Source organism: Hibiscus syriacus, unplaced genomic scaffold (assembly GCF_006381635.1).
Source record: "Hibiscus syriacus cultivar Baekdansim isolate YM2019G1 unplaced genomic scaffold, ASM638163v2 tig00111877_pilon, whole genome shotgun sequence".
In the NCBI taxonomy this organism is placed as follows: Eukaryota; Viridiplantae; Streptophyta; class Magnoliopsida; order Malvales; family Malvaceae; genus Hibiscus; species Hibiscus syriacus.
In genome coordinates, this window is record NW_024063208.1 from 258,052 (window position 1) to 280,982 (window position 22,931).

General features: G+C 35.7%; 3 protein-coding genes across 4 annotated transcripts; 1 reads left to right on the top strand and 2 right to left on the bottom strand.

Moving 5' to 3' along the window:
* The first annotated feature begins 281 nt into the window (after positions 1 to 281).
* Positions 282 to 2,506, top strand: LOC120172648. Its single transcript, XM_039180061.1, has 2 exons — positions 282 to 953; positions 1,977 to 2,506. Exons 1-2 carry the CDS (start codon positions 556 to 558, stop codon positions 2,221 to 2,223), a joined length of 645 nt encoding a protein of 214 aa, XP_039035992.1. The 5' UTR covers positions 282 to 555; the 3' UTR covers positions 2,224 to 2,506.
* A 274-nt stretch (positions 2,507 to 2,780) lies between these two features.
* On the bottom strand, positions 2,781 to 4,392 carry LOC120172712. Its single transcript, XM_039180110.1, has 2 exons — positions 3,909 to 4,392; positions 2,781 to 3,809 (listed from the first exon to the last, which is right to left on the bottom strand). The coding sequence occupies exons 1-2, from the start codon at positions 4,212 to 4,214 to the stop codon at positions 2,808 to 2,810; spliced, it is 1,308 nt and encodes a 435-aa protein (XP_039036041.1). The 5' UTR covers positions 4,215 to 4,392; the 3' UTR covers positions 2,781 to 2,807.
* A 7,875-nt stretch (positions 4,393 to 12,267) lies between these two features.
* On the bottom strand, positions 12,268 to 22,931 carry LOC120172654. Of its 2 annotated transcripts, none has more exons than XM_039180069.1 (3): positions 22,838 to 22,911; positions 12,406 to 12,740; positions 12,268 to 12,320 (listed from the first exon to the last, which is right to left on the bottom strand). In XM_039180069.1, exons 1-3 carry the CDS (start codon positions 22,852 to 22,854, stop codon positions 12,304 to 12,306), a joined length of 369 nt encoding a protein of 122 aa, XP_039036000.1. In that variant the 5' UTR covers positions 22,855 to 22,911; the 3' UTR covers positions 12,268 to 12,303. The 2 variants fall into 2 exon arrangements, with proteins under 2 accessions (XP_039036000.1, XP_039035999.1); XM_039180068.1 differs by having other exon boundaries at positions 12,289 to 12,320; positions 12,406 to 12,736; positions 22,834 to 22,931.

Sequence of the window (22,931 nt, forward strand, 5' to 3'; positions counted from 1 at the left end):
AAATTATTTTTTTAGTTAGAAGGTCAAATTAAAAAAAATAAGATATTAATCTACTTAACGTATCACATCAACATAAAATAAAGAATTTATCAATCAATAACAACAACGAAAACATTAACCAAATAACCACATTAAATTTTTTTTAGATTAAAAGTCCACCTTAAATAAAAAAAAATAAATAAATAAAGAGTCGCAGTGATTTTTTTTTATTGGAGGCGTGCGTCTTGTACCTTTTTAGCCTTTACTTTTCTTACAAATCCTTGTTATCCTTGAGATCTTTTCTTTGTAATCCATTTTCTCTGTCTTCACATCTCTTGTTCCGAACTGACAAAACAGAGAGAGAAGAGAGACAGCAACACTTACCACTCTTTAAAGCATCATTTACTAGCATAAAATCATGTAAATTTCATCTGATGTTTCATAGAATCCATATCTGAGAGAACCAATGTGTAGTTAAACTTAGATTCAAGAGGGATTGTCGAGCTTCTTGTCGGAAATTTGATGATTTTTTTGTGTTTGACAACATTTACATGAAGATTCAAAATCTGGGTCTTGATGAAAATGGAAGCTTTATCAAAACAACCCCAAGGAGTCGCCATTGATGTTGTTAATGGAGGAGGAGGAGAACAAAGAAACCAAACAGGTAACGAGGAACAAGAAGACGGCCGATGTTCCTTGTCTACAACTGAGATCATTAAAGAGAGGGAGACTTGTTCAATGTCGGGAACATGTTCTTCTTCTTCCCTTGAAGTGGATCTTGAGTCTGGGGTGGTCGAACCTAGGCCGTATTTGGCTAATGAAACTGAGACAGATTGCAGGATTTGCCATCTTACATTGGACCCGAACAACCATGAATCCGGTGTCCCTATTGAGTTAGGCTGTTCTTGCAAGGATGATTTGGCTGCTGCTCATAAACACTGTGCTGAAGCTTGGTTCAAGATCAAAGGAAACAGGTAAAGAAAACCCAAATCCCTTATGAAATTCAACATTTTTGTCTGTCTTTTTATAGATTTCATCAAGCATTATCATCTATGTTTTGCTTGAACCATACTGATTTAGGGATTAGAATGTTTCTTGAAACCTTAGTGGATTTGACTTTTGTGTCTTTTTTGGTTTGTTCCGTAAGAAAAATTGGTGAGATATTTTCATTGTTAATGCTATAAAACAAAGAATGATTGTCGCTTGCTTTGTTATATTAAAGTGAAAGATACTAAGTTTAGTGGAATCAAATGTTTAATATTATAATGCAAAAGACGGAACCACTATGATTCTTTCTATGAAGTTTCATCTCTGGGAATCATTCTTTTCTTACTCGAATTCGGGTTCCGGTCATTTTTGAAGAATCAGACCCCATACTAACATTGTAGATGAATTGTGAATCAGCATTAAGAAAGCCATTTGCTTGATCTAGGGTCTAATTCAATCGATTCATATAATCATCCGGCATCAAATTTCCATTTTTTTGTCCGAAACGTAAGTGTTTTAACACGTTGTCATGTCAAGATAGAGGAACCAAAGAAGGTGGGTTTATCTTCAAAGGTGTAATAATCAGATTAAGAAAGGTTTTAGCTTGGATTATATGGCAATGCTTTGCACTTGTGACAATGAAGAATTTGATCACTTGCTAGTTGTCACAATGGGATTTATTTTTTCACGAAATATCTTTCCGGGTGACATAGTAATTGTTTGTATTTTTCTGTTGTTTTAATGCTTAATGATGCTCTCAAAATATCTCACCACTCTTGAGTATGTTGATTGCCTTAGCACCTTTGGCGTATGGCTTTATTTATAAGCTATATCGTCTCGATTTTTCATTTTTCTTAAAGTATTGGTATTTGATACATCCTAATGTGTGACAAGAAATTGAGTATTTTCGGGTAACATAGGGTAAAGGCCTCCTTGCTGAAATTGATTCAATGCTATCCATGTTCCTACATGAGCAATCTGTATCATGTATGCTTCAATCTATATCTCAGGACTTGTGAGATTTGCGGATCCACCGCACGGAATGTTGTTGCTGCTGTAACCGATACCGACATGACCGAGCCGTGGAAACAAGCAAACGATTCCACAGCGGCGGCGGCAACAACGGTTCCCGCTACCATTCATGCTGCAGGCACCCGAACCTTCTGGCAAGGCCATCGGTTTCTAAATTTCCTGCTAGCGTGTATGGTTTTCGCCTTTGTGATCTCTTGGCTCTTCCACTTCAACGTACCGTCTTGAGAAAACCTATATCCCAAGCTCACGCCTCCCGGGACTTGTTTCATATATGACTATCAAGACGGTGCCCCCGGTGAGCTTTTCGACTTATGAATCGTGTTCCATCTTGGCTTCCGCTTAATCCATAAGCATGGTGTTTTTATTAGTATCATAGGTTTTGAAACTCTCTGTAATTTATATTTGCATATTGTAGTACATCTTTACTAGAATCCTTCTTGCTATTGTTTTCCTTTGATTTGTTTTTGATGTGATAAAGCTAGAAGTATTGGGACTGGATTTATAAATATTAAAGTACAAGGATTAATTTTGCAAGTTAAACTAAGTACAGAGACTAATTATACAATTTAATCTTGTGTCTGAATGAATAGTATAGTTACGGATTCTGATATAGAATTTGGATAAATATCTTATGGCCCATCCTGTTCTGATTTGAGTTCAAAATAATACGAATTCGAAATGCTTGTGACCGAAACAACCCTAAAATTACTAAAAAAAATTAAGCCCCTAAAAATTACTAAAAATTCTTTTTAAGCCTCAAAATTTCTATAGAATTAATATTTACAAATTAATATTACATGGAATCAAATTCAAAACAAATCATCGTCATCCGAGGAGGATTCATAATTATCACATTCATCAACATCAATGGCAACAACTTTGGAGCCATTAACCCTAGTAGGTTGATCATTTCTAAGATTGAATGGCAACCTTACATTACTCGGCACGGTCTCGAACCCTTCCTCTTCTTTCTTCAGATCACCGGGAGGCAAAAAGCAATCCATAGACAACCCTTTGATGTTAAAGTCGACTTCTTCGATCATCCAGAACTCTTCCATCCTTGTCCACGAATGCCTCTCGGAGTTCTCCCCAAACCGAAACAATGTGACATGAGTCTTGCCGGCATGTGCGATGTTGATGCCATCTATGGTTCTATAATCTTGGATCGAGGACTCCATTGTTGTCTCCCAGAAGACGCTGTCGGGCCCGGGGGATCTGATACGTAGTAGATGGGAGTCTTTGAGTTGGATTAAGAGGCCGGTTCTTTGGCTGAAGGAACACCAAACCGTGTGACGGATGATCTCTACATTGCTGCTGCTACTTGCTCTTAGCGTTGATGGTTTAGCCTCAAGTTTTAGGATGAAACAGTCTTTGTCGTCGATCGATTTTTCACCGATGCAAATCGAATTTGCGAACAAATTCGACGTGGATCTTGGATCAAGACCCTGTAAGAAACGCCTGAGAGGCCTAGGGGGACCTCTAGAAGCATGAGAAGGGTGCCATGGTGTCTGCCTCCAAGCCACTTTCCCATCACTCCCGGCGCTGATTTTGCAGCCGGAAACCACCAGTTCCAGGCACCACAGCTCCAGCCTTTTCTGCCACAAAACGAAACCACCCACCTCTCCGCCGCCGTGCCTCAAGTTCCTCGCTTTAACAATCTTGTTATTCACACTGCCTTCTCCGGAAGTAAACTCAGAAGCCGCCATTCTCACTTTTCCCATCGCATACATACTGTCAATGGCACCCAATGCCTTCTCCCCGCCCACTGCCGCAATGTATTGCTTCACTATGTATTTCGCCATTGAAATCTCCTGTAATAAAAACAAAAGAAACCCAACATCACAAACAAAGAAAGATGATGATTTGATTATATTAAAGATCAAAACTTGAGGTGAATGTGAATCTCTTACAATGGGGAGATCTTTGATGTTTTTGGTAATGGAATTGCTGTCGTTGTTACTATTTATAGGGAGAGGAATCAATGGAGCGCCGACGACACCGAGCAAGAGCTGAATCTCGGTGTTCCTCCCACCTAAAACAGCCACCATCGACTGTCTTTTGTTGGGATTTTGTTTCGTGTTCATCCATGACTTCATGTTCTGCCATGAACGGCGGTGACTGGTCTTGTTCGAGACAAAAGTTTCTTCGGGGATTGGCACTTCGAGGACCGTGTCCAAACCATAAGGGATGTCGTGATTTGGAGAGTGTTTCCTCATTAGATGAAAAGGTTTTTTGTTTTGGACACTGAAAGAGAGGAGAAGTGGAAGAAGAAAGTGTTGTGTAACTGTAAAGAAGAGAGGATTGGGAATAAAAGAGAGAAGATGAGAGGGGAGAGAGCTGGTGGACAATGAACATCAACAACCGATCAATTGCCCCCTTTGTGACAGGCTCCACCTTTGTCTCGGTCGTGTTGGCACGCTTCTCTCTCTCTCTCCCCTCTGTTTCAACCAAATACATATAACATCTATACTTTGTCAAATCCTGGTTAATCAATAATAATCAATAAGAGAATGAACCTTATCTCCCTTCAAATCCAATCATGTAATACACGTTCATTGAAATTATTTTATTTGATCTTTCAAATATTTAATATTTGGGGTTTTATTTTGATTTCATGGTTGTGGGTTTGTTGTATTACAAGGATTCTTAATATTAAAAAAAAAGAAAGAAAATAGTTAAGCTTGAGGTAAGAAGACATTCTTTGTCCATGGTTGTTGCCTTGTTGGTAGTGAGCCGCCCACATTATTGTTTTTTTTTGGGATTATATTATAATTATTTTTGGATTTTATTCTTATAAAAAATAATTGAAAACAATTAGAATTTATTTACTTTTATTAGTGTACAACCGAAGAAATAATAATTGTGATGTCTTCAGACATTTTATCTCGTCTGATGTAGACGAAGAACTGTCATCTCTAGTTCACATTTAGAGTTAATTGCACTAAACGTCCTCAAACTATGGTCTTCATTCTAAATTGATCCTCAAACTTTTGAATATTCTAATTTCATCCCTAAACTATAATTCTCATTTCAAAGTAATCCCTAAACTTTTGAGCATTCCAATTTCATCTCTAAACTATGACCCTAGTTCTATATTAGTCCATAAACTTTTAATGTTTTAATTTCAATCCTAAACTTTTAAGTGATTTAAGGGATGTTATTGGAATTTTCAAAAGTTTGGGGCTAATTTAAAGGAGGATCATTATTTGAGGATGAATTTAGAATGTTCAAAATTTTATGGATAGATTTAAACTGAGAGTGATAGTTTAGGGATGAAATTAGAATGTTCAAAAGTTTAAGGACCAATTTAAAATGAGGGTCATAGTTTGAGGGCGTATAATGTAATTAACTATCATATTTAAGAAAACTATTTGATTTTTTTGAATTAATCACTGGTATACGATCTATTGACCGATTAATTCAGATCGGGTTTCGCAAAGGCCATTATGGGGCGACCCTCCCAATCCAGTTTGCTCCATACGCAAACGCCAAGATTCGAACCTCTAACCTTTATTTGTTCCCACTAATTAAAGATAAATTTTCATATTTAGTATTTAAATTATTAGTTTATTTTATTTTAATACTTAAACTTTTATTTGTTTTAAAATCATATCTAATAATTATTTTTTTGTTTCATTTTGGTATCCTGTTGTTAAAAACTTAGCGGGATTATTATAACGTGACACATTTTAATGAATAAATTGCATCAATCATCATTCAATTATCTACTCACTCTTATTTTGGTCACTGAAGTTTAGTTTTTTTAATTTAATTACTTAACATTCAAATTACTCTTAATTTAATCACTCTAACTTCAAAATTTAATTTTTTTTATTTTAATTATATGCTAATATAATAATAATAAAAATGTCATGTGACAAAATTATTAATAAAATAAATTAGAGTGATTAAAACATGAACAAATTGAAAGTTGAGTAGTTAAATTGAAATTTTTTAAACTTTAGTGACCAAAATAGGAGAGAGAAGATTGTTAAGTGATGAATAATTTACCCATAAAAATATCACGTGTAGTAGTTCCATTAAGTTTTCAACAATGAGGTACTAAAATGAAACAAAAAGTAACTGTTAAGTGTGATTTTGAAATAAATAAAAATTTAGGTACTAAAACAAAAAAATTGATAATTTAAGTACAAAATGTGTAGTTTACGCTATAATTAAATATGATTGGGTTAAATTTCTTGCTATCTAATTTATATTTTAAGCGAGACAAATAGAATTTTCACAAGTGTAATTATGGAATTTTGATTATTTTTAATATATGTTCCATCAAATAATAAATATATCTTTATCAAAAATTGATTATTTATATAAACTAATAAGAAAATTGCTAGATGTAATGATAATCTTTAATTTCCTCAATCTTTGAAGTACTTATGAGTTATGTCAAATGATTTTACCTTAGGAATCAAGTGGTAGGGGTGCCAACAGGAAGGGCGATGACGATTTTACATTATCTATTCCGCCCCTAATACTTGCGGGTACGGTTTTGAGAAATCTTCATTATATGTTTTGGGGATTTTTTTGTTTCCATACCCATCACTTACGGATCCCTACGCGTTTCGGTTAATCTCTATCCCAAAAAAATAAATATTTTTTAAATTAATGCAACACCTAAAACTTGTAATATATATCATATTGTCTCAAATTGATCTTTATCTATAATATGAAAGTTTCAAACGTTAATATTCATCTAACACCCAATGTACATATACAATCTTAACCATTTTCACTATCAATAAATCAATGTACATTAAATGAGAAAAGATCTAAACTTCAATTTTAGTTCATTTGAGATGTAATAATGGCAACACATAATCTCATAGATATTTTTCGAGGATCCCACGATTATTTTTGTAAAATATCAGAGATCCCCACGGTTATTCACACAGGTACAATACGATTATCTCCACGGTTCGAATGTAGTAATCTCCGTCCCCCATTCTCGTGGGTGAAAATTTCGGTTATTTCTCATTCCCGTCGATTTGAATCCCTACGATTTTCAGTTTCCCCCCACTCCATTGCCACCCCTAGCAAGTGGTGACCTAAACCTTCTTTTTAGGTTTTATAAACTAGGGTCAAATGATGATTATACTCCTTTTACTATGATCCAAATTTAGAATTTAGTCCTTATATTTTAATTTAACATAATTCGATTCTTTATTTTGATAGTGTCATTAGTTAATCCAAATAGTACACACCATTAAGTACTCTATTTAAAATAATGATATAGATTTTTTAAAAAAGATTCATTTTAATTTATCATGTTTGGTGAAGAAATAAATTGAGAGAAAAATAATGGGAATATGTGGTGAAACATAAATTTAGGCTTCTAAGTTTGTTCGATATTGTGGAGGATTTAGGTTTTTGATGAGTGTTTGTTTTGTATTTTATTGTCGACGCAGTACAATTTATCTTCTCTATATGTGATCTTTTTCGAAATAATTTTTTATGTAATATATATATATATATATATATATATATATATATTAAATTTTTTATTTTTATTTTTCAGATATTACTCATTATCATTGATAATAATATTGAAATTAAAAAAAAATATTTCCTCTGTCCTATTAAATCAGTCCACTGTTGATTTTTTTGTCAATTTTTTAACTTTGACTCATTATTATTTAAAATTTATTATTGATAAAAATATATTTTAAAAACCTTTAATTAAATAGTTTTTTAATATATATTTTATAAAATTTAATTATTTAAACTATTTAAAATAATCATGATCAAAGTTTAAAAGTTTGATCTTTTGAAAGTTAATAATGGACATATTTAATGGGGGAGGAAGGCGTACTTTTAAAAGAGATATTATGAAGAGAAAAAAAATCAACATCTGAATTTTAACTTAAATAGTTAGAAGTGTTAATTATTTAGACTAACTAATATTATCATTAAAGTATAATATCAAATTAAAACATTAATATTAAAGGGTAAACTACTCAGTTGACCACTTAACTATTTAGCCTTTTTATTTTTGTCACCAATCTTTCAATTTTATCAATCACACCACTTATCTATTTAATTTAATCAGTGACCACTAGCCGTTAATATTTGACGAAAATACTAATTACATTTAATCTTTAATATTTATATATTCTCTCAATTTGGTCATAAGTTAAATTAAATTTAATAAATTAACCATTCATTCAATATCTGACACGTGTCAGCACTGATTATGACATGTGTCAATACATGATTGTAGGATTTGTTATTAATTTAATTTTATTTAATTAAATAATTTTTCTATCCAATTAGGTGACACATGTCACAAACCGATTGGATAGAAAATAAAGGGGATGAATTGCTCTTGGGTGGAATTGAAATTAGGACCAATTGGATACATAAACAACACCACAGCCACTGCACCAAACATCCCAATGGCTTATAGTTTACAAAAAAATTGTATTTATCATTTTAAAGCTTGATAATGATAAAAGAAAATAGAAGTAAAATAAATTAGAATTAATAAATTAATTACTGTTGATTATAAAAAATATTTTTAAATACTTTACATCAAAATTCTTAAAAAAGTAATTTTTTCTTTTTTTAATTAAAAAAATCACTTCTTTAATTTATTTTATTGCTGATTTAAAATTTTTAAATACTCTACATCAATTTAAAAGCTGTTAAATTTAAAAAATTTAAATAAGCAGTAAAATATTTTTTTTATCCCCTGTATTTATTAATAGACTTTTAATTAAAAATCTATTAATAAATAAATGGGATAAAAATGTGATTTAAAAAATTTCATCTCTTTATTTTTTATCCAATTGGTTGGTGACACATGTCACCTCTTGATTGGATAGAAAAATTATCTAATTAAATAAATTTAAATTAATAAAAAAATCCTCCAATCATGTATTAACACGTATCATGCTCCTATGTTGACTCATGTTAGATCCTGATTGAATGATTAATTTATTAAATTTAATTTAATTTATGACCAAATTGAGAAAATATATAAATATCAAAGACTAAATGTAAAAATATAAAATTCTTTTAACTTTCATGTCAACATTTCCGTAAAATATTAACGACTAGTGGTCTGATTGAGCAAATTAAATAGTTAAGTGATGTGATTAACAAAATCGAAAGATCAGTGACAAAAGTAAAAGGGCTAAATAGTTAAGTGGTAGACTGAGTATTTTATCCAAAATTAAATCCCATATATGAGAAGAAAAAACAACAATTCAGATCTAAAATCAATATACGTTAACCAATATTAACTAAATTGCAAAATAAATAAAAGAAATTCAATATATTTTTATAACCACATGCGCTGCCTGTTGTAGGGTCAAGGTCAAGGGCATAAAATCACTCACAATCTAGCCAAAATCTTGAGAAATCAAGCCTTGAAAGAAAAATCTAATTATAAGTTCATGATGCAAATATTTTAATTTTTGGTAAATAATAATAACGATAATATTATAGAAATGCAACCCCTCGTGTCGGGTACAATAAAGCCAAAATTACATTATTTTGATTTTTATGAAAAAAGAATTTCAGATTAACTAATAATGTTTGATGTGTTTTTATTGGGATTTGATTTAGAATTAATTTTACTCAAATCCCCAGCGATAATCACGGCATGTTCAGAGCAAAATTGTTGTCTATTGAAATTTTAGGATCATATCAAAAGGTAAGTTCATACACATGATTATAAGAATATTATGTTTTATTATTATTTTTTGTAATATACATATTCAAGTATAGGGGTCGGTTATTTTTTATTGAAAATTTGGGTTTATATCAGCAGATCTTATTTGACTTAAAAATGCTGAGTAAATCCAACATGCTTATACTGCTGATACCAGGCAATGGGGGGTCTTGAGAGTTAGGGCAGAGTGAAAGCTGCAACAAATACACAAAAGCTGCATTAGAATATTCAAACCAACACCATAAAAGGAGTAAATGTACTGCAAAATGTGAATTGTACCTCCACACTGGTAACCAATAGGGCGATCAACAATGTTGCAACGTTTCGGAATGGTCACCGCAATTTCCGGCCTCACTCCCACATTGTATATGCTGTTTGAGAATAAAGAACAGCGCATAGGCAGGCTGGATTTTCTCCATTTCGGTGCAGCAACACTCGGAAACCGGGACTCTCCGATGCCGTGCTGCGTATGTACATGGTTCCAACTTCTCAGCCTCCTTCTCGATGTCGTGTTTCCCACAGGGACCATAATAATAAGCAGTTCCCTCCACTCCATTGAGCCCTGCAATGGTCATACTCACAAGAAACGTGAGAACGCACATGTACTTCACTGGGGTTTCCATTCTCACAAAGCAATTCAGGGACACTTTTGATCTACAAATGGAACTTGAGCGAAGACGTACTTGTCAACAACTTGAGCTCAAACGAAGATGGAACTCAGCTATTTATACCAAAATCAAGTAGCCAAATGAATATGAATTCCACCGGTTACAATGGACTAATTGAAAGAAGGGACAAATTGAAACAGACCACCCAGCATTACCATATAAATGCATAGTCTATCAATCGCCTACATTGCTTACTCATCGTTTTTGGCCTTTTTTTAAATAAACAGTTGTGTTTTTCAATTTGTTTCTGTGGGATCCATCTTTGGGGTCATTTTCATACCTCCATCAGCTGTTTAAGACCTCTCTTTTTTCCTTTTTTTCTCATTTTTTTTATAGAATCTAACTATAAATTGTGTAAATCATGCTTATCCATTGTGTTGAAGTTTGTATCATATAATAATATTTAAGTTTGTATCATATAATAATATTTAAGTTTGTATCATATAATAATAGAAAAAAAATATAATAGATAGGAGCTTGAAACATGTCAGAAGGTATTGGAGTTGCAAAATCTTTTTTACCATTGTGCTGACATCTTTTTTCTCAAATTAAAACTTTAATTAGATTTTGAGTATAATTTTACAATGTTGCTTTGCATTAATTATGGTGTTGCAGCATTAGAGAAACTCTATATATCTTATATGGTGTTGTAATGGTTGAAGCATAAGCTCAAAGGCAAGTGTTGGGTATTTGTTTTACATAGGAATCAGAATCACATTCAAGATATTAGGCCTGACTCTTCTGTTTTCACAAATCAACATATTCCTAAGCAGGACACTGTGAAACTTGCTGAAAGTTCATATATTCTCTGGAAACATCAGATTGAATTGATTATTGATGGTTATGGACTATAGCACATATCTGATGATTTTGTTGCTAGTTGTTACACCACTCGTGTTATATGGGGAACAAAACAATAATTGTTTGTTTGGAGCTCGTTCCAGTGCAAAGATCTCGGCCCTACACTATAGTCTGCGCTCTCAAAAGAAATAAGGTTTGACTATTACAGAATTTCTGGCTAAGATAAAGTTGTGTGACACTCACAGAATGTTTCTTGATTGAGAATCTCTTAGACACGTGATAATAAAACAAGGGGAAACGTAATGTGAAGAAACTGATGAAAGAAGTGTTCAAGGTGGTCGACATGGTGGAAGTTCAGTTTCAGTACCTGCAAGTGCATCTACACCATATCAGCACTGATTATGCCAAAGTTCAGTTTCAGTACCTGCAAGTGCATATACACCATATCAGCACTGATTATGCCAAGCTTCATTTAAGTGCATCTTCACTACTTATGGGCTTTGGTGACAGTATTAGAATTTTTCATGTTGGTCTGGGCTCCCTCAATACTCATTTTAAGCCTTTGTTCTTGTAAAATTTACTACATATTCCTGATATAAAGAAGAATCTTCTTTTTGTGTCTCAACTTGCTCGGATTCATCTTTACGGATGTTTTGTTAAGGATTCACAGACCTAGAGAGTCCTGCTGGAAGGGAAGCTCACTCATGAGGGACTCTACTAGCTAGTACCTCCAATTATTTCTTCTAAAAGTCTGTAATATTTCTAAGTGTTATAAAGACAATCCTTAAGTTTTGTAATATACCCATTGATGAGAATAAAGTGTCACAAACTACCATTCTCAGTGTCCACTACAGCAGTCTTCTTGATAAATAGATTACCTACAAATGTTAGAATTGACAGATCCAGTTCAACTACTTGATTATTAGTCTGTTCACAGCATAGATTTGGGGGGAAAATGGTCATCAAGAAACAAGAAGCACACATTTTGCAAAGATAAGGGACCTTTTTTTTAGTATTATTCAAAGAAACACCACCACTTTTTACTTGTTATTGAAAGATACATCAACAGATTTTATTTAAGTTAAGAATGCTGGATGTCATAGCGAATCCAGCATGCTGATACTACGTAATGGGGAGTCTTCAGAGTTAAGGCAGAGTGAAATCTGCAAGAAACAAACAATAGCTTCATTAGAGTATTGAAACAAACACTATACAAGGAGTAAAGGTGATGCGAAATGCCAATTTTACCTCCACAATGGTAACCAACAGGGCGATCAGCTATGTTGCAGCGTTTTGGAATGGTCACGGCGATTTCCGGCCTCACGCCCGCATTGTATGCTGTTTGAGAATACAGAACAGCGCACAGGCAGGCTGGATTCTTCACCTTTTTCTCCATCAAGGTGCAGCAACGCTCGGAAACCGGAACTCTCCAATGCTGTGCTGCGTATGTACACGGTTCCAACTTCTCAGCCTCCTTCTGGATGTCATGTTTCCCACATGGACCATAATAATTAGCAGTTCCCTCGACTCCATTGAGCCCTGCAATGGTCATACTCATTAGAAACACGAGAACGCACATGTACTTCACTGGAGTTTCCATTTCCGCAAACCAATTCAGGGATACTTTTGATGTACAACTTGAACTCTATCGAAGATATTCTTGTGAAAAACTTGAACTCAAACGAAGATGGTCCTCAGCTATTTATAGTGAGAAAAAAGAAGTAGAAAGTAGGCAGATGAATATGAATTCCGCCGTTTACAAATACAAGGGACATGGAACTAGAGAAAGAGTGTTTGGTGAGGTGCAGTATCTGTATTGAAGAACATGTATTTTGAGTCAGCTGAACATATTAAGTCTAGGTTACAGACATCTTGTTTCACTGTATTATCTTTATTTAACCAACCTAATTAAACTGATCCACAGTTTAAGCGCCCATACCAACTAGAATCAAGCAGCGCAAGCTCAGGTCAATAACAATCGAAAGAGAGAATTTGAAACTGAGCACCTAGCATTACCTTTTAAATGCATGGTCTATCAATTGCCAGTTCGTCGTTCTTTTACTCTTTTTTTAATATAAAAATTTGTGTTTTTCAATTTGTTTCTGTGGGATCTATCTTTCGGACTTGGGAGTATTTTTACACCTCCAGCTGTAAACTTTCCCTTTTTCCCTTTTTCCATCAGCTGTAAAAGACCTCTCTTCTTTTCTTGTTCTAATTTAATTTCTAATACTTCATTTAGTAATTCAATTTGGGTCACCTTACATATTTTTAATAATTAAAAATAATTTTTAAAAATAAAAAATTAATTAAAATAAAAAATGATTTCTTTTCCTCTCTTACTTTTTCTCTTTCCCTTTCTCTTCCCCTCTCTTCACCGAAGGCAGCAAATCTGAAGCTTAAGCTGGAAATCGAAGCGACATTGTATCCTCGTCGATCACTTTTACAATGAGGGTGGCATTATTGCAACCTCTAAGGTGCAACAGAGGAAGACCTGGTCGAGGTTTTCAGTATCCAAATGGCGAATGAGCTTGAGGTGATGGAGGCAGAGGTTTCCGTCGGAAGAGAGGTTAGTGGCTGCTTTAATTGCAGACCAACACGGATCTCATTTGCAGCGGTGGAGGAGGAAAGATGGGATTCATTGAAACAGAGAGACTAGACCTTGCTAAACTGAAACGAACTCTAGAACAAGGAAATGTTAAGTCGGTGGTGGTGGAAGTGAAGATGAAGCCAATACCCTAAATCATTTTCCCTCTCTTCCCCGTCACTCTCTTCCCCAAGTCAGTATCAGCTTCCTTATCAGAACACCAAGTGAGTACCAGCAAGCTTGTGCAGTATTGGATGGAGTACATCATGAGCATACAACGTGTATTGTCTTAGTTATATTCAGTGAGCTCGATTAGTTAGTTAGTTAAAGTATAACAGATGTTCTGTTATATTTGTTATAGCCGTTATACATTCATCATTTCTTGTATATAAAGATATGCAGTGTTCTTGTACACTATCATCAACAACAATGATCAGTTTTCCATGCTAATTGAGTTTTCTATCATGGTATCAATCGCTCAGCTGGTTCTAGGATAAGCTGTATTTCTGCTGCTGCTTGATAACTTGGGCAAGATTTTCGAATCTTTCCTGCAAGAACTGGTGTCATGGCATTCGGTGGTTTTGGAAACATTATTAGCAGTTCAGAATCATTGAGACCCAGCAAGATGTTCACAAACAAACGCATCAACATCATGCTTGATGAGATGAATTTTCTTCGATGGAAACAACAGGTTCTCTTAACGGTTCGAAGTCATCGGCTTGAGAGGCTGCTCATCGGAGATCTTAGATCTCCACCTGAAAGAATACTTGATGCAGATGGCATTCTTGTCATCAATGAGGAGTATGATGTGTTCGTTGCACAAGATAGTTCCATTCTTGGCTTTTGTCCATCATCAGTGATCATCTTCTACCACAATTTGTTGGTGTTGAAACTCCCTTTGAGGTATGAGCTACAATTATTAAGTTCTTCTCTAATCGATCGACTACCAACATAATGAGTTTGCATTGCAAGTTGAGGTTCATCAAGAAAGGAGATGAAATCATGCGATCATACCTCACTTCGATCAAAGAGGTGTGATGCATTAGCTGCGTGTGGCAGTGCCATTTCTGACATTGATCAGATTGCCAAAATTCTGAATGGACTCTCATTCGAATATCAACCCTTTGTTGCTGTTATTACAGCGAGCAAAGATGCATTCATAATAGATGCAGTTCATTCTACGTTAATTGATGCAGAAGCCTAGTTTAAAAGCTTTCAAGTTCAATCTCAACCACTTCTCAGTGCCAATGTTGCACACATTCAGAATAACAATCAAAGAAGGTATTCTGGTCAGTCTACTGATCAGCAGAACACTGGAAATGAACGAATGAAACAACAATACTCGCATGGTCGAATAGGTAATCTAGGTCGAGGAAGAGCAAGGGTGCAATGTCAACTATGTGGAAAGATGGGGCATATTGTGGATCAATGCTGGCATCAGTTTGATCAGTCATTTTCTGGAGTTCTCGCTGATAAGAATGAGTCCTTCAACACACAGGTAACTGGTTTTGATAATGAAGGTTATACATGTACAAATAATGGATGTGCTCCAGTACTGACCCTGTCTTCAACATCTTCCAGCTCAGACAAATGGGTTATAGACTTAGGAGCTACTCACCATGTAACTCTAGACAGTTCCAAACTTAACAATGCATCTGACTATTTAGGACCAGGTAAGTTAGCTGTGGGAAATAGACATAATCTTGATATATACAAGACTGGATCATCTCTCATTCAAACTAGGACTCGAGCTCTTTACATTAATAATCTACTGCATGTGCCTGATGTCACTAAAAATCTTTTGTGTGTCTCCAAGTTTGCTAGAGGGAACGGGGTATTTTTTGAGTTTCATGCAAATCATTGCTTGGTGAAAGATGAGAAGACTAGAGTAGTGCTGTTGCAAGGATGGGAGACTGCTAGTTTGTATAATTTTGCTGCTGATAATGTGTCTTGTGATAAGAAATCAAATTCAATGATAGTAAATGTAGCTACTAGCATAAACCTGTATGATTTGTGGCATTAAAGGCTTGGGCATCCTGCTCATGCATCATTGATGCAAATTTGTAAACAAATTGGGGTCAATGTTGCTCCATCGATTAATAAAGAGAGTACCAGTGTTTGTGTAGCTTGTAGAATGGGGAAGAGCCATAAAATACCGTTTCATAAATCTAAAACAGTGTATGATAAACCGTTTCAGTTAGTGTTCTCTGACTTATGGGGACCCTCACACATAACTTCAAATAGTTTCAGTTATTATGTGTCCTTTGTAGATGCATGTACAAGGCACTGTTGGGTATATCTACTTAAGAACAAGAATCAAACAATGCATGCCTTTCAGTTGTTTCATGCATTTGTTAAGACTCAGTTTGAGACAGAAATAAAGGAACTGCAAACTGACTGGGGTGGAGAGTATATGCCGTTAACAACAATATTGGAAAATATGAGAGTTCACCATCGATTGACCTATCCTCACACCTAAAAAAAAAATGGTGTTGTTGAGTGAAAACACCAGCATGTTATTGAATCATCACTGGTCTTGATGGCACAAACTTCATTACCTTTAAGGTTCTGATCATATGCTGTAAGTACAACTGTGTACCTTATTAATCGAATGCCCACCAAGGTTCTGCATGGGAAGTCACCATTTGAAGCTCTTTACAACAAGCTACCAGATCACAGTGGTGTGCGTGTTTTTGGTTGCAGGTGTTTCCCACATCTTCGAATGTTTCAGTAACATAAGCTGGACTTTATGTCTCAACCATGCACGTTTCTTGGTTATAGTGCCCTTTATAAGGGCTATCAATGTCTGGCACCGAGTGAGAAGATTTACGTCTCAAGGCATGTAATCTTTGATGAATCTTGTTTTCCTTTTGTAGGAAGCAGTGACAAAACAACTAAGACAAGTTAGATACACCCTCGGAAGCTGACAGTTATCAACAGTGCTCATAGAGTGTGTGCTCGAGCTGATGATTACATGAACATAGGTGAAAGTCAGGTTGATGTTTCATCACCTGGAGGCAATTCAGTTCAAGATTCTGACTCAAGATTAATGGACCAGCCTGCTCAAGATGGAGATCTTGACTCTGCTCGTCGTGATATAATTGACATTGGTATTCAAGGAGCTGGAATTGAGCAACATGTTCATGATGAAAATGATACAGTAGATGAGCAACAAGGGTTGACGCAACCAGACTTAGAAGATGTTATGAGCTCCAAGGCTGCTCCTAGTCATCACATGATAACTAGAAGCAAGAGAGGTATTTTCAAACCTAAAGTGTATATGAGCATGCAGGATGGTGAGGAAGAAGAGCCACATTCGATTAAAGTTGTGCTTCAATCTGATAAGTGGAAGGCAGCTGTTCAAGAACAGTATGATGCCTTGGTCAGGAATAACACATGGACACTGGTGAGATTACCTGAAGGCAGAATTCCAGTTGGATGCAAATGGCTGTTTAGGATAAAACGAAATGCTGATGGCACGTTGCAAAGATACAAAGCCAGATTGGTGGCTAGGGTTTTTTCCCAAATTCCTGGACAAGATTTCCAAAATACCTTCAGTTTAGTAGCAAAGTCATCCACAATCAATGTGATACTTGCTGTAGATGTTCAAAAGAAGTGGTGCTTGAGGCAGGTAGACATAAATAATGACTTTTTAAATGGGGATTTGTAGGAAGAAGTTTTTATGCAACAGCCCCAAGGGTTTGAAGAAGTTGACTCATATGGAACCCCCTTAGTGTGTAAGCTAAATCGTGCCTTGTATGGATTGAGGCAAGCTCCTCGAAATTGGTATGTTAAGCTGAAGGAACACTTGGTACATATTGGTTTTGAAGTATCACTTGCAGATTGCTCATTATTTGTAATGAGAAGAGAAAATTTTGTTGTTTATGTCTTGGTATATGTGGATGACATAATTGTTACTGGAAATTTTGTGTGCAAAGTTGAAGAAGTGGTCAGATTGCTTGGTGAGAAATTTTCTCTCAAGGACTTGGGACAACTCAACTTCTTTCTGGGAAGTGAGGTCAAAATGTGGGTGATAGCATTTTTCTGAGCCGAAAGAAGTACATCATGGAATTGCTAGATAAAGTGCAGATGAGCAAAGCAACATCGATACCCACGCCAATGGTCTCATCCCTCAAGTTGACCAAAGAAGCTGGTAGTCCTCTTACTGATCCAAACAAGCACAAAAGTCTTGTAGGGTCATTATTGTATGCATGTCACACAAGGCCAGACATAGCATATAGTGTCAACAAATTGGCTCAGTTCATGCATGCACCGTGTGAGCAACACTTGTCTGCTGTGAAATAAGTTCTCAGATACTTGAATGGCACCTTGGATCATGGAGTTTTGTCACGAAATGAATCACCATTTTAGCTTACTACATTTGCAGATGTAGATTGGGCATGAAGCATGGATGACAATCAATCTCAGGTAATTGCTTTTATCTTGCTGGCAATCTAATCGTGTGGAACTCCAAGAAACAAAAAACTGTATCCATGTCCACAACTGAAGCTGAGTACATGAGTTTGGTTGATGTGTCTTCTAATACTAAATGGGTAGCTGCATTGCTTGATAGTAAGGGGATTGAGCTACAAGGCACACCTGTTATCTGGTGTGATAATTCCAGTGCCATATCTATGAGCGCTAATCCAATTTACCATGCTAAAGCTAAGCATGTGGAGTTGGATGTGCATTTCGTGAGAGAGAAGGTGGCAACAAACAGATTGAAGGGGAACTATGTACCATCTTCACATCAGGTAGCAGATGGTTTAACTAAGGCATTGTCAAAATATATTACTTTCATGTGTTTAGACAAAGGTTGGGTGTTGTTTCGTTAAAATAAGTTGAAGACGGAAGGAGCAGGGAGCATATTGGATGGAGTAAATCATGAGCATGCATTGTGTATTGTCTTAGTTATATTCAGTGAGCTCAGTTAGTTAGTTAGTTGAAGTATAATAGATGTTATGTTATAACTGTTATAGCCGTTATACATTCATCATTTCTTGTATATAAAGATATGCAGTGTTCTTGTACTCTATCATCAACAACAATGATCAGTTTTCCATGTTAATTGAGTTTTCTATCATGTAGCAGCAGCCGCACCCGTATAACTCGATCCTACAACATTGACATTCGACCCAGCAGGGCTAACCACAACCTGAAGCCTATTACTCTTTCTCTGAGCCATGTTTCTAAAAACTTTGACCTTGGGTTCGTTGGCTCCTCATTCCTCTTGTTGGGTTTTGCAAGGATTATAGCCAGATGGGAAATAGGCAAGTAAAGGTGGAATCTTGTTTGATTTCTATTGGAAAAGTTGGATTTTGACTTGCAAATTCTCATGTTTTGTTCAAGGATTTCGTTTTACTGGTTCCATTGCCTCATTAAGATCCTCTTCTTGGACTTTTTTGTTCTAGATTGTGAGAGTGATTGTTCGTCAACCTCGATGGCAGTCGCCTAATAAGGAAATACCTCATTCGAATACCCACTGCGAGAGGTAATCAAGGAAGAGAAGAGTTTCGACTGTGGAGAGAAAATTAAGGACAGAGGAAGCTTCAAACAAACATGGGATAAGTTACTAGGTTTAGGGTTAAAGGGTAAAAAGTTAAAAGGTTTTTAAATTTTTAATTTTCAATTTTCATTAATCAATTTCTTATTATTTTAATTAAAAAATTAATTTTTAATATTAAACAAATGTCATGTGTCATTTAACAGCCGAAATTAACCCGTCCGTCGCGTCTTAACCTAAATTGAGTTACGAAATGAAGCGTTAGGCACCAAACTAGAAAACAAAACATACATGGGACACCATTTTGACAATTAAACCTTTTAAATAACATGAAAAAGAAGGTAAAACATTATAAAATATGATAATTAAAATATAATGAATAAATTTGATTGTTTCAAGCTCTTGCATGCGTGTCTAATGGAGATAAATCAGTTCGATTGGAATATACTTTAATTTGATTTGTAATTGAAGACTAAAATGTAAAAATTGAAAGTTTATTGAGGTTAAAAGGTAAACATTGAAACTTTAGGAGCTAAAATATGAACATTGAAAGTTTTGGCACTTAAATGAAAATAAGAGAGAAACGGGAAAAAAAACTACTTTTCATGGTTAAACCATTGACCCGAGATAGTAGATTTTGAAGAATAAGGTACCTAGGTGTTATTACTCTATAATCGGTCCAAATTTCCTTTTTATCTTTAATCCGAGAAATTAGTAAAACTCATTTGAGAGCTTTTTTAATGCATTCTATTAACCCTAATTTATTGGTTTGAACCTTAAATTAAACATAATTTTACGAAATGTAAGTGAAATCATAAACTTGTTCTCATTTAGATTAATGAAAATTTAGTGTTCACGTTGAATATGACTTTAGATGATAAATATATCTTTGAATGTTCTTGCTAGAGAAAGAAGGTTCGGTGGAAATCTCTAATAAAAAAATCAAAGTCAAAGTCTTTGATTAATATATTGATTTTAGGCATTTTGTGTTGAGAGAATGATGCAGGCTCACGTGGATAAAGAGTGCTTGTGTAATGTCATGCATATGCATGCAGCTCATGCATGTCCATGTTCTAGAAGTTAGTCTAGAAGCTAGGTTGTTATGAGTTTGTTAGTCAGTTAGGAGGTTTTCTATGTTGCTAAGGTTGTGTATAAAAATAGTATTGTATACTGTGTTGAGGAGACTTCTTGTGAACAAAACAATGAATTAAAGATCTCTTTCCTTGCATCTTGAAACAAGTCCTGCAATATTCCAATATGGTATCATTCGCCAAAAAGATCCTAGTTTATTTTTCTTCCGCTGAAGCTGTTATGGCTTGCTGACTTTATTTTGTTTTCTTCCGCTGCATGGAAGAGGAGGAGAAAATGCCTTCGGCATCTTTGGCAGTGGCAACGGTTGCTAAACCGGTGTCGTTCACTACCAGCTTGGATCCAGCGAATTCCGTTGAATTCTTGGAGAAGGTTTTCGATTTCATTGCAGAAGTGAGAGGATTGGACGCGTGGCGGGAGGAGCTGGAAAGTTTGGTGGAAGATCCGAGGATAATATACATTGAGGAAATAATTTTCCCGTCGTTACCGCCGTTCACTGATCAGAAACCGACGGCGGTTGCTGAGAGTGATCATGAAATCGAACCGCCGGAGGCCTTGAAGGAACACGTGAAGGAATTGTTAAAATCATGGTGCGAGATGATTCTAGAGCTTGGAAGAGGATGTAGAGATGTTTTGCAGCAAACGGAACAAGTGAAGGAGTTTTTGGAATCGAAAGTTACTGAGGATTCGTTTATAGTTCAGAAGCTTGGTGAACCCGTGGCTAAGGTCTCCAGTCGGTTGAATTTCTTGAATGAGTTCTTGCCTCAGGAACATGATCCTATTCACGCTTGGCCTGTTATCTTCTTTGTTTTCATCCTTGCACTTTCAGCTCTAAATTTGAATGGTGCGCATGATATATCGGCACCACCAGTAAAGAAAGTACTTGTTCATCCTCCTAGCGCAAGTCGAATCCAGCTCCCTGATGGCAGACACTTGGCTTATCGTGCAATGGGTGTTCCAGTGGACAAAGCTAGATTTTTCTCTTATTGCACCGCTATTTCTACATAGTAGTATAATTCTTTTGTGTGTTTAATTTTGTATTCATTTTGTTGCTTCTATCTCAAAGTGTCATGGAACTTGAAAGTTTCACAGCCAAGAGTCCATAAAAAAATATGTCAAGAAACCTTGTAAAAGAGGGTGAAGAATAAAGAAATGAAGGTGAATAAGAAGAACGAAAGAAGCATCAGCACTTTCGATTCAAAGTGAACGGAAGGAAGCATCGGCACTTTCGATTCAAGAAGAACGAAAGGAAGCACCGGCACTTTCGATTCAAGTGAACGGAAGGAAGCGTCAGCACTTTCGATTCAATTGTTCATCTTTTCATCAAGAAGGTTGAGAAAGCAGGGAGAATGTTGAGAGAATGATGCAGGCTCACGTGGATAAAAAGTGTGCTTGTGTAATGCCATGCATATGCATGCAGCTCATGCATGTCCAGGTTCTAGAAGTTAGTCTAGAAGCTAGGTTGTTATGAGTTTGTTAGTCAGTTAGGAGGTTTTCTGTGTTGCTAAGGCTGTGTATAAAAACAGTATTGTATACTGTGTTGAGGAGACTTTTTGTGAACGAAACAATGAATTAAAGAACTCTTTCCTTGCATCTTGAAACAAGTCCTGCAATATTCCAATATTTTGAAAGTTAAGATTAGGTGAGTGTAGTCATAATCGAGTTATTGTGAATATGTGTTTCGGTTTTAATTATGACAATGGTACGTAGCAGTTCTTACGGTGGTGAAACCAAAACAGCCGTGGCGGACACCATGGAGGGTGACGGTGATGCATCTAACGTCGTTTTTAAAACCAATTGGCATTGTTTCGGATATGTGTGGCCACTGTACAGACCTTGCTACTGCCAACACCGTTGTATTCAAGCACACGGTCTATCCGATTAGAAGCAGACGATTTACAAAGACAAGTGCACTTCTGTTTATTATTATTCAAAGAAATACCACCACTTTTTTACTTGTTATTCAAAGATACATCAACAGATTTTATTTCACTTATAAATGCTGGATTTTACAGGCAATCCCGCATGTTTATGCTGTTGATACCACGCAATGGGGAGTCTTGAGAGTTAAGGAAGAGTGAAAGCTGCAACAAATAAGCAAAAACTGCATTAGAATATTCAAACTAACACCATATGTGGAGTAAATGTAACGCAAAATGCGAATTGTACCTCCACACTGGTAGCCAACAGGGCGATCAACAATGTTGCAGCGTTTCGGAATGGTCACTGCGATTTCAGGCCTCACTCCCGCATTGTATGCTTTTTGAGAATACAGAACCGCGCATAGGCAGGCTGGATTCTTCACCTTTTTCTCCATTACGGTGCAGCAACGCTCTGAAACCGGGACTCTCCGATGCTGTGCTGCGTATGTACAGGGTTCCAACTTCTCGGCCTCCTTCTCGATGTCGTGTTTCCCACAGGGACCATAATAATAAGCAGTTCCTTCGACTCCATGGAACCCTGCAATGGTCATACTCACAAGAAACGCAAGAACGCAGATGTACTTCACCGGGGTTTCCATTTTCACAATGCAATTCAGGAGGGATAATTTTGATCTACAACTTGAACTCAAACGAAGATGGTACTCAGCTATTTATA